A 12,228-nucleotide genomic window follows, 5' to 3' on the forward strand; every position below is an offset into this window, starting at 1 on the left:
AATCAGTTCTTACATATTCTCAGCTGAACATTCTCTCTGCTGTCTACAACAGTTAATAGGGTACATTATCTCTTCTCTCAGTTAATACCATGGAAGTTCTGCTCTTTGGCTTCTTCCTTAATTTCGGAAAAAAATGGACGTATCACTAATTGCCCTAAGTACAGCTGAAAATGATACAGGATATAAGACTGTGGGGTATGGTCAATCCTCATAATTTTCTAAATTATATCTCTACGTGAGGCAGGGTCCTTATTGTAAATGTCTCATGAGACAGCTCTAACTAACATTGAGCTCAGTTTACCAGTAGGAATCTTGTAAATTTTTCACCTTAACACATAAGCAAAGCACTTGGTTCATAATAACTGCTAACCATATGTTTATCAGTGTGAACGGAAGGCCCAATATAATAGCTATATATAGACATTTTTACTACTTTAAAATCAATGTTAAGTTCCATGATGACTAAAACTGTCTCCCTCCTGAGGAGCAGATGGGCTTGCTCTTATCAAACAAAACCACAGATGAACACTAGAGCATAGCTGGGGATGAAAAAAAATCAATACTAGATGTTGTGCTGTTGTCATGTTCTTCGGTCAAGGCATCTTGATTAAAATGTCCTCCTTCCTCTCCCCCTTTTATCTCTTTTGCCCTACACTGATAATGTTGGTCAAATTCTGGGGTGTAATTATATATGTAACATTAATCTTACACAGTTGGAGCCAGTTGCTTTCACTGAGCTAACACCACATAATGTATTATCCAAAATACTGATTATTTTGCAAAAGAATCAAACACTTTTTATTCCAAATGATATTTGGCATTTTGTGAATGAAAATCTGAAGTAACTTGTAGAAAGGAGATAAATATTAGCCATCTAACTTTTCAATTCCTATTAACAGTTATATCAACAATAAATTGTCGGTAAGTTCCCTGGTGGCCTAGTGGTTAGGATTTGGGGCTTTCACTGCTGTGGCCCGGGTTCAATCCCTGGTCGGGGAACTGAGATCCCACAACACACACGGTGCAGCCAAAAATAAATAAATAAATAGATAACAGTACGTTGTCAAAAATTCTCAATTTAATAATTGATAACGCCTGACAAAATCAGGAGTAAGAGAGTTCAGCTTATCTTTATAATGACAGAAGATAATTCAAAATATAAAGTCTAAAAACTAAAGGGTTATGAGATTAATATTTTCAAATCTCTCAATATCTGCCTTAATTGTGCTCAAGGAAAATTCTTATTAATAATCTCAACAGGGCTTCCCTGGTGGCGCAGTGGTTAAGAATCCATCTGCCAATGCAGGGGACACGGGTTCGAGCCCTGGTCCAGGAGGATCCCACATGCCGCGGAACAACTAAGCCTGGGCGCCACAACTACTGAGCCTGCGCTCTAGAGCCCGCGAGCCACAACTACTGAAGCCCACGTGCCTAGAGCCTGTGCTCCGCAACGAGAAGCCACTGCAATGAGAAGCCCACGCACGGCAACGAAGAGTAGCCCTCGCTCGCCGCAACTAGAGAAAACCCGCGCACAGCAACGAAGACCCAATGCAGCCAAAAATAAATAGATAGATAATAATAATAATAATCTCTACAGTTCTTTCTACCTCCTTCAAAGAGCTTCCTAACCTCATTTTGAAAAACTTTCAACCATATAAAAATTTTATAGAAGTAGCTATTTTGCTTTTAATGGCTGCATTCTATTTATGGCCTGAGGTCCTAGTATTCTCTGGAGAAAGCACACAGATTTACAGTACATCCATACAGTATAATACAGTGCAGCTATAAAATAACATCAATGAAGTGAAAAGGCTGGTCACAATATTAAAAAACAAGTAAGATCCCATTTTAGCTTGGGGTGTGTGCACACACATATGTATAAACACACACACACATACATATACATATATAGACTAGGTTCTCAAACTGAGTGTGCAAAACATTCCCCTTCAGCAGATTCTAAGGTCCCACCCCAAAAGTGGCGCCTAGCAATCTATATTTTTAACAAGCATCCCAAATGATTCCAGTGAGATAAACTGAGGACTACACTTTGAGGCACTGATCTAGAAAGACATACACCAAAAAGTTAAAAACGGTTCTCTCAGACTACTATGTATAAAATAATAAGCTACAAGGATATACTGTACAACACAGGGAATATAGCTAATATTTTATAATAACTTTAAAAGGAGTATAATCTGTAAAAATAGTGAATCACTATGTTGTACATCTGAAACTAATATTGTAAATCAACTATACTTCAATTAAAAAAAAAGAATGGTTCTCTCTACATATCAATAGTCAGATTTTCAACTGATTGAGGGAAGAAAAGGAGTTAAAGTTGAGAAAGTGGAAAAAGATTATCTGTATTTTCTAATTTTACTATGAAAAGCACATGTATGACTTGTGTGGCTTTCTTTCCCAAAGAGGAAGGTAAATCAATATTCAGAATCAGAGAAATAGAAGGTCTTACCATAAAATCCATACACCTGTGTAATCTGTCTACTCTCATGATTTCCTCGCAAAAGTGTAATACGATCAGGCCATTTAGCCTTTAGTGCAAGAAGGTAAGTGAAGGTCTCCAAACTATAGTAACCTCTGTCTACAAAATCACCCTGTAAAGTAAAAATTTACAGTTACAAACAATACAATAGCAACAATATTTTTTAAAAATTATACCAAAGGGCACAAACTCAGAGACACAGCCCAAAATAACAAAAATGAAGAGTTACACATTGAATTATTTGGAAATTGGGTTTTAACAAAAAATTCAAATGGAAATAAATAAGCTGTTCCTACTAAATGTTTGTGCTAGTCTTATGCTACAGGAGCCTACAGGAACCTGCTGTGCAATTCTCTCAAGGATTTTCCCTGCAAAACCACCATTTTTTCAATTCTCTGTTACCTACATTAATAAATGTTTCTAAAAGATCATGTGTGAATCAAAAAATTTTAAATGAATTTCAAAAATCTTTTTAACTGTATCAAAAGAGCTGTCAACTTGAAGAAAATAATTTTTTTGTAAAAGCAATTACCATAATTATAACAGTAGTCTACATTTAGCTTTGTATTTAACAACTGCATATGAGGATATACTATTTACACTTCCCATTTATGTTTTACTTGGGCCAATATTAGACCAATAGGAAAACAGCTAAAAGATTAGAAAAGTGACCCAGAAATTTTCAGAAGGAAGGAAAATAACAGAAGGGCTCAGAAAAAATTCAACGGTAACATTATATTACAAAAAGAAAGTAAGCAAATATCTACCTTAACAGCAAATGTGTATATGTGTATATTAATCAATCCACAGATTAATAACAGAGGAAAATGAATGCTCAAAAAAAATCTGATAAAATAACAGTAAACTGAAGATTTATGCCTTAAACCTGTGGTTCTGGGCTATTTTTCTGCCTAACCATTACTGAGGGCTACAACCCAGTCCTGTGTATACAGCAGTTTACAAAAGCAACTAGAGGACACAGCAAAATGTAGAAAAGTATAGAATCACCTTTTCATATATTTAAATAGTGATTGTCACATGGCAACGAAATTATTATATAATTTACATGTAGTAAGTCAGATCCCTTCCATTTAAAATAAGTACTTGATATCACTGGTGTTTACATACCATAAATATGTAGTTTGTGTCAGGAACCTGACCTCCAGTTCTGAATAGTTCACAAAGGTCATAAAACTATAAAAGAAAGGCAATATATGCTGATTACAAATTCCTGTGAAGGAGTAAAATAATAAAACTGAGGCCAAACTGTGTAAAGAAGCAGTTAATTAAGAGGACTTCAAATATTTACATTTATACAAAGAAATAAAGTGCAAACTAAACTGCCAAGCACACAGCTCCCAAGCCTTAAAAAAAAAAAAAGCACTAAAATGCAGCTCAGTTATCACTAAAGTCATTCCTAAGTCATTAATGTTATAGGCAACCCCCTTTCAAATTTCTTTCATATTTCTCCCATCTATCACTTGAGAATTTGAAATCATTTATCAGTTACCTGTCAATAAGCTAACCCAATCACCTTGCCCCACCTTCAGCATCTATCTTAAAGAGACAAAAGATAAGGAAACAAGTGGATAAGAATTTCTTTTGAAGAATGAATTTACATGACACTTCGTAGTGTCATGTAATCAACCTACCTTCTTACACTCTACTTTGGAAGATGTGCACCCTCAGCTTCCACAGCTGTGGAGAATCTTCTCAATAATCAGTAAAAAAAAGAATAGTATATTTCATCATATTCTACTTGACTGAAAATTTAACTGACAAAAATGTGCGTTTGATAACTTCAGTCAACTCGATTATCCTAATCCTACTTCCTAAAGAAAAGTCACAGTTTTTCTGAAAAAGGATTTTAGATTAAAGGAACTGTAATATACTATACCAACTACAACCAATAATTTCCTTCACATCTATCTTTTACACTTGAAAGTAGTATTACTACTTAAATTTCTAACACTTAAAACAGTACAGAAATCTTAGTTATAGTGAACAAAACTGAAATTTAAAGATTAACTACTGAAATAAAGTACTACCCTTTGTAGCAATGTTTCATAAGTCTGAAGAGTTGTCACTTGCTTAAAAAAAAAAACTTTAGAAAGTTTAAAATAAAATTTTCCTATCTTCTTAAAATTAGCAAGCAAACAAATGAAACAAATTCAGTCTCAGTCAACTGGCAGACTATTATTTGTTCAAAATATATGCTGTCCATTTCTACGAAGTGGAATCCCTTCCTTCGAAGGAATATACTTCTCACTTCCCACTGCACAGATATATATATGATGTGTGTATGTATATCATATATCATATATGTATAAATACAATCACACACAATATGAGCAGTAAAAAATAAGTATATATATCTAAATACACTTTCAGTGTATATATAAACACATATACATATATGTGTTTGCGTTACTTTGGCCTAGTAACTCCACTTCTGTGACTATAACCTAAAGGCAAAAAAAAAAAGCTGTATAACATAAAGAAAATGCATCATAGCATCATTTCTAATACCAGAAGAAACAACCTTCATGACTAACGTAAGGGAATATTAATAAAGTATGATCTACTAATTCAAAGACCTGGACCTTAGGCAGTCATAAATAATGATTATAATGGAAACTATGTAGCAAAGTGGGAAAATGACTAGGGAAAAGAATGGAACACAAAACTATATCTCTAATATAATTATACAATTTTGTTATGTAAAAATTGAGTATGTACACACTCAAAGTCAGGAAGGAAACATTAAAAAGTTTTATGAAACAATTGCTTCTATAAAAGTGTGGTGAAAGAGTGAGTGTCCTTCGACTTTACTACTGATGTCTGTAGAAACACATTCTTGAATAAAAGCTTTGTAAGTTTCCATTTAACTTATATATATTTAATGGATGATCAAAAATTCTGCCTTGGGGACCCATAGTTCCTACTCCATATTGGTAGTTTTTTCCTAAATTCTTTAATATAATAAATATTTACTGAAAACATATGCAGACAATTAACCTTGTCATACATTACTGGAAGCCCATCTCATTATTTCACAAATAATTTCTACCATCTATTGTATGTTTTTCATACCACACACACTCTGTAAATGTTCTCATTTTAAAATAAAACCAATCCCGAGAAGTGGATTTTATTCCATTGTTAGAGGCAAGGAAATAGTTGGCTAACTCAGCAGTTTTTAAATTTTCTGGTTTCAGGACCCACTCATAGTCTTAAAAATTACAGGTCCCCAAAAAGTTTTTGTTTATACGTTATATGAATCAGTATTAACCATATCAGAAATTTAAAGTGTAACACATACCTTCATACAGGTATGTGTTACAAAAGGGAGGAGAATTTTAATAACTTGTAGAGATAATGGTACATATTCTTCTTTTAATACATCAAAACTTGACAATAGGTCTCTTCTCAAACTCTGTTAGATAAGTTGGTCTAACACTTTGAGTGGGTAACACACTGGTTATTTGGAAAATGGAAATGACATTTCTTTATACATCATCAAAAAAATATTTGTTAAATCATCAAAAAAATATTTGTTAATTTCATCACTCACCTCATCAGAAAAGTCTTTTAAGTATCAGAAGCTAGTAGCCTCATGGTGGTAAACTCAAATTTTCTAAAATTCCAATATTTCACTTGAAAACTCAAATTCTGTCATCAGCAACAAATAACGTCAATTGTTTTCCTTGAAGTGACTGGCTCACTTCGTTCACTTTTGCAAAACAGTTGCCAAGTACCCGTAGTTTGTCATTCATTCTCTCAAGTAAAAACAGCGTTCCATTAAAAAAAAGAGGCTATTTCAGCAGGAGATGCAAAGAACTGCACAAGTACTTTTCTTTTGAGCAAACCATTTTGCTTTGATATGCAGTAGATGTGCTTTATGCGTACTTCCTATTTCATCAAGGGACTACTCAAAAGATGTATCTACTGAGGGCTTAAGAGTGCCAATTAATATTACTGCTTCATCAAGGACATTCTTAAGTGATACTGGCATTTTATTTTACTGTACATGCATGCATGCTGGTGAAGAATACAATGACAACCAGCACAGGCTGGTGACACTCCCTTGATTCATGCTGAGGCACCAACAGTTTTACCCTCAGTTGATTTTGTGCCATCTTATAGACCTTCAAGGGTCCACAGGCCGTATTTAAAGAACTGAAGAGCTAGCAGAAATGGCTTCTTAAATAGCTGTTATGTACCCAAGCAGGACTTAACTTAAACCAAGCTCTGTCTGACACTGAAGTCTACAATCTCCTCACTAGATTATGCTGTTTCAATGCTTCTCAGCAACTGTATGCTTGTCAACATTTCTTATGAGTTTATTTATACTCATAAACCAATCCTGCAATTCCAAAACTGGCCCAAGGGGAAGACAACTGTACAAGTCCCAAAAGATACACCTTACATTTGACTAGTCTGCAGACATTTAGAAGCTCCTCAAGTCCCATGCTTTTGATGAGCAATTGTTTTAAAGGGTCAAGTACAAGAGAAACACGGCTCAATCTGGTGGTAGTCTTAAAATAACATGGGCTGGGAGTTCCCTGGGGGCCTAGTGGTTAGGATTCCAGGCTTTCACTGATGTGGCCCAGGTTCAATCCCTGGTCAGGGAAGTGAGATCCCACAAGCCGTGCAGCCAAAAAATAAATAAATAAATAACATGGGCTATCGGGCACCCAAATGAGTTTCAAATCTCAGCTCTGTCCCTTAGTAGCTGTGCGAATTTGGGTTAATTCCTCAATCTTTCAACACAGTTTCCTTCTCTACAAAATGATCCTACCTCATAGGAACTTAAAAAAAAAAACTGACATGCAATATGTGAAAAAGTACATTATTAACCTCAAAACACAAGATAAATGAAAGCAAGAATTGTACATTTGACTGAAGGTATATGTATCAGTAGAAGTGCAAATTTATTATCTGAATTAATTTTAGCAGTTTGAAGTTGTGTCTAACTTCCTGACCTCTGATTATGACTATAATTCATATTATTAAAAAGTCTTGGGGAATTCCCTGGCAGTTCAGTAGTTAGGACTCTGCACTTTCACTGCCAAGGGCACGGGTTCGATCCCTGGTTGGGAACTAAGATCCCACAAGCCTCATGCTGCGGCCAATAAAAAACCTTGATAACACAGGTAACCCCTCAATTTTAATATTATAATCAAGGGAAAGCATTACTTGGTTTGTTCCAGCTTTTAGAAATATGTTAAGGCACTGCTTATATTAATATCCTTTATGTTAGCAAAATACAAATATTTATTATACTTTTGGAGAGAAGTTACATGGAAATTAAAAAGAACTCCTAAGGTCTACTTTAGAGAACTAGAATTTTAACAGATTAAATATGACATAGTGGGGGCCTCTATTTAGAAGCTGATAACATGCAGATGTCATTTATTATTACCTCACACATCCAGAGAACAGACTGAAAAACCAAAAAGAAAAGAACTAAGTAGTCAAAATAGAACTTTACGGGACATCCCTGCTGGTCCAGTGACTGAGAGTCCGCCTTCCAGTGCAGGGGACGCGAGTTTGGTCCCTGGTCGGGGAACTAAGATCCCACATGCCACGGGGCAACTAAGCCCGCATGCCGCAACTACTGAGCCTGCGCGCTCTAGGGCCCTAGTGCCACGACTAGAGAGAAGCCGGCAACGAAGGGCCTGCGCGCTGCAACGGAGACCCAGGGCAGCCAAATTAAAAGAATAAAAAATAGAACTTTACTCATGGAGCAGCCCTCAAACACAACCAAGCTACACACATTTCTGCTCCTTTAGGCAGTCATAGTTAAGGTCCTGTAGGAATTCACAAATACTATGTTGTTCACAAATATTATGTCTTATGGCCCCAACGCCATTGCATGCACAGAGCAGGCTATGAGTGCTCTGTTCAGCTTTCATTTCCCAGTAAAAAAGAAAAAACTACAAATACAGTTTTCTAACTAGGCTAAACGCTGACAGTAAGAGTCTAAAGATAAGGTGTACCCCTCCTGTCAATGCTCTGAAACTCTTAAAAACAAACACATAAAACCCCAGCAGATGAAAAAATGAACTGTCTTTCTCATCCCATTCTAGCACTGACTTGCTGTAAAATCATGCACCAATAATTTTATCTTTCTGAACTGCTGATATTCTCATTCCCGCTAAGGAAATGATAAATTTTCAATAAAATATGACATTAAGTGAATAGAACAGAAATGAACAGAATGAATAGAAAATTAGTGCCTAATACCAAAGCATCTCCTATCAATCATAATAACTATGAGCAGTCCACATTTGTATTTTATATCTCCCCCTGTCCACAGAGCAATAATGCTTCACTCTTCACTTTCTAAGTGTGATTTCAACAAAGTCCATGAATAATTTGACCACTGCTTTTATTCACTTTAACAGTAACCAGGAATCATTAATGTCACACAGACTGAGGCACCCTAGCCAACCACCATTTTTTTTTTTTTTTTAATATTTTGCAGCACAACTGGAAACAGACATGGACTATGGACAGACAGTACAAAAGCTAAAAATATCCTCATGAAATTTTACCTGTCCGTGTATGTCTCCACACACTGTTACTGGTGTTGATACTGGCTGGACATTTGACTCTTCCAAGAGGAGGTCACAAACATAGTCACACAGCCGCTGTAAGAAGAGAAAATAAAATACATCCTTTTATTACAATATTAAAACTAAAGACCACATGCAAAAAAGACAAGAACTAATCCATGTATTGTTTCACAGGAAAGGAAACTATGATGATTCTGGGATTCGATTTCTGTCAGCTTTCACCTTCCTCTCACAATGCCTATTCCAAAATGCAAACTCCCTGGCTATACAGGTAATAGGTTCTAGAAGACAGAGAGCTTTGCAAGGAACTGTAAAATGATGTTTTACAACAAAAAAAGTAAAAGTCAATAATTTTAACAGGAAAAGGTTTTTATCTGCTAATTTTTAAAGTACATTGCAAACCACGCACTTACCAAATATGACCCAGCAATTGCATTCTTGGCAATGAAAATTTATGATCACATAAAAACCTGTACATAGGGGCTTCCCTGGTGGCGCAGTGGTTGAGAATCTGCCTGCCAATGCAGGGGACACGGGTTCGAGCCCTGGTCTGGGAGGATCCCACATGCTGCGGAGCAATTAGGCCCGTGAGCCACAATTACTGAGCCTGCGCGTCTGGAGCCTGTGCTCCGCAACAAGAGAGGCCACGATAATGAGAGGCCCGCGCACCGCGATGAAGAGTGGTCCCCACTTGCCGCAATTAGAGAAAGCCCTTGCACAGAAACGAGGACCCAACACAGCCATAAATAAATAAATAAATAAATTAAAATTAAACAAACAAACAAACAAAAAAAACCTGTACACAAATGTCCATAGAAGCTTAATTCATAAAAGCCAAAAACTGGAAATAAATCAGGTGTCCTTCAACAGTGAATAGTTAAATTATGGTACATTCATACCATGGAATACTATTCAGCAATAAAGAGAAACAAACTATTGACACATGACAATCTGTATAAATTTCAAGGGATTTATGCTGAGTGGGGAGAAAATAAAAACCCTATCCCAAAAGGTTATATACTGTATGATTCCATTTATACAACATTCTTGAAAAAAAAATTTATAGAAATGGAGACCAGATTAGTGATTGCCAAGGGTTTAGGAGGTAGGGGCAGCAGGAGGAAAGTGCATATGGTTATAAAAAGGGCAACATGTGGACTCCTTGGGGTGATGGAACTGTCTGTACCATGAATGTGGTATTAGATACATGAGACAGATATAACAATACTGCGTAGAACTAAATACACACACAAATGAGTACAAGTAAAACTGGAGAATTATGAACAAGATGGTGGAGTGTATCAATGTCAATATCCTGGTTGTGGTATTTGTTCCACAAGACGTTACTACTAGAGAAAACTGGGTAAAGGGTACATGGGATCTCTTGGTATTATTTCTTACAATTGCATATAAATCTACAATTATCTCAAAATAGAAAGGTTAACAAAATTAATCGCAAAATGTAAATCTAAAATTTAAGAGTCACTCTACCTTTTAAAAAGAACTCTAGGGGAACTTCCCTGGTGGCGCAGTGGTTAAGAATCCGCCTGCCAATGCAGCAGATACGGGTTCGAGCCCTGGTCCATGAAGACCCCACATGCTGTGGAGCAACAAAGCCCGTGAGCCATAATTACTGAGCCTGCACTCTAGAGCCCGCATGCCACAACTGCTGAAGCCCATGCGCCTAGAGCCCGTGCTCTGCAACAAGAGAAGCCACTGCAATGAGAAGCCTGCGCACCGCAACAAAGAGTAGCCCCTGCTCGCCACAACTAGAGAAAGCCCGCGCACAGCAACAAAGCCTGAACGCGGCCAAAAATAAATATAAATAAAGAATCTGCCTGCCAATGCAGGGGACACGGGTTCGAGCCCTGGTCGGGGAAGATCCCACATGTCGCGGAGCAACTAAGCCCATGCGCCACAACTACTGAGCCTCCGCTGTAGAGCCCACAAGCCACAACTACTGAAGCCCACGTGCCTAGAGCCCATGCTGCACAACAAAGAGAAGCCACTGCAACCACAACAAAGAGTAGCCCCCGCTCACCACAACTAGAGAAAGCCTGCATGCAGCAACGAAGACCCAACACAGCCAAAAATTAATTAATTAATTTTAAAAAAAGAACTCTAGGGACTTCCCTGGTGGTCCAGTGGGTAAGACTCCACGCTCCCAATGCAGGGGGCCCAGGTGTGATCCCTGGTCAGGGAACTAGATCCCACGCACATGCCACAACCAAGAGTTTGCATGCCGCAACTAAGAGTTCACATGCCACAACTAAGAAGTCCGCATGCCGCAAGTAAAGAAGTTTGCATGCCGCAACGAAGATCCAGCATGCCGCAACTGAGACCTGGCACAGCCAAAACAAATATTAAAAAAAAAAAAAAAAGAACTGGGGAGGAAATCTTCCTTCCATCTGAGACCAATTAATACTATAGTCAGAGGCCCTACTAGATTTTATGAAGATCTGCCAAGAAAGGACAAATTAAAATACACGAGCATAATGAAATGATTTTAAACATTAATTAAGGAATCTAAATGCTACAATTTACTTAAATATATGAGAGACACACTTTAACAGTTATAGCTACAACACTTTACACAGAGGCAAGCATAGGAGAGAACTCACAATGGAAGGGGGAAGGAAGAGCAAGAAAAAAGTCCCTCCCCAAAAAATGAGGGGAAATCAAGCTGTTTAAAACATTTTCAAAATAAAAAGGTTTGCTCTTATTCCTAGGATAAGTTCCTGATCTTCAAATAGCACCTCAAAGGCAAGATCATCCTTTTGGCCTGGAGTCCTTTTGGCCCTGAGTAGCGAGCTCCTTCTGTGCTGAATTTCCTACAACCCTCAGATGCTTCAATAAACAATCCTTGGTCCAGATATATAATCCATCCATTATTTGTAAAAGGAACAGATACTGGTGAGTGAAACAATGTTTCTGAACTCAGAGCCTTAAGTTTATCATGAAAGATGGTCTCTAAGGTTCCTTCAGTTCCAGTTTGCATTTGTTTAAAAAAAACAAAAACAAAAACAAAAAACCTCAGCTTTTTCCTTCCTATGTAGGGAAAAACTCAGTTCTTCCCTATTTTGTGCTTCTTTCCTATGTGTCTCCCTTACTAGTCGCACAGAACACACAGTTTTGACACTCCTG

At 37.1% G+C, this 12,228-nt stretch overlaps 1 protein-coding gene across 2 annotated transcripts in view; it reads right to left on the reverse strand.

Moving 5' to 3' along the window:
* Positions 1 to 12,228, reverse strand: part of PPP6C (protein phosphatase 6 catalytic subunit) — a 35,625-nt gene that overhangs the window by 4,876 nt on the left and 18,521 nt on the right. For both annotated transcript variants that reach the window (XM_057549052.1, XM_007194684.2), the window contains exons 2-4: positions 9,064 to 9,159; positions 3,632 to 3,697; positions 2,474 to 2,615 (exon numbers count right to left, since the gene is read on the reverse strand). In XM_057549052.1, the coding sequence (XP_057405035.1) occupies positions 2,474 to 2,615; positions 3,632 to 3,634 (145 nt within the window). In that variant the 5' untranslated portion in view covers positions 3,635 to 3,697; positions 9,064 to 9,159. The remainder of the gene's footprint in view (positions 1 to 2,473; positions 2,616 to 3,631; positions 3,698 to 9,063; positions 9,160 to 12,228) is intronic.

Source organism: Balaenoptera acutorostrata, chromosome 6, assembly GCF_949987535.1.
Source record: "Balaenoptera acutorostrata chromosome 6, mBalAcu1.1, whole genome shotgun sequence".
NCBI classification, from domain to species: Eukaryota; Metazoa; Chordata; class Mammalia; order Artiodactyla; family Balaenopteridae; genus Balaenoptera; species Balaenoptera acutorostrata.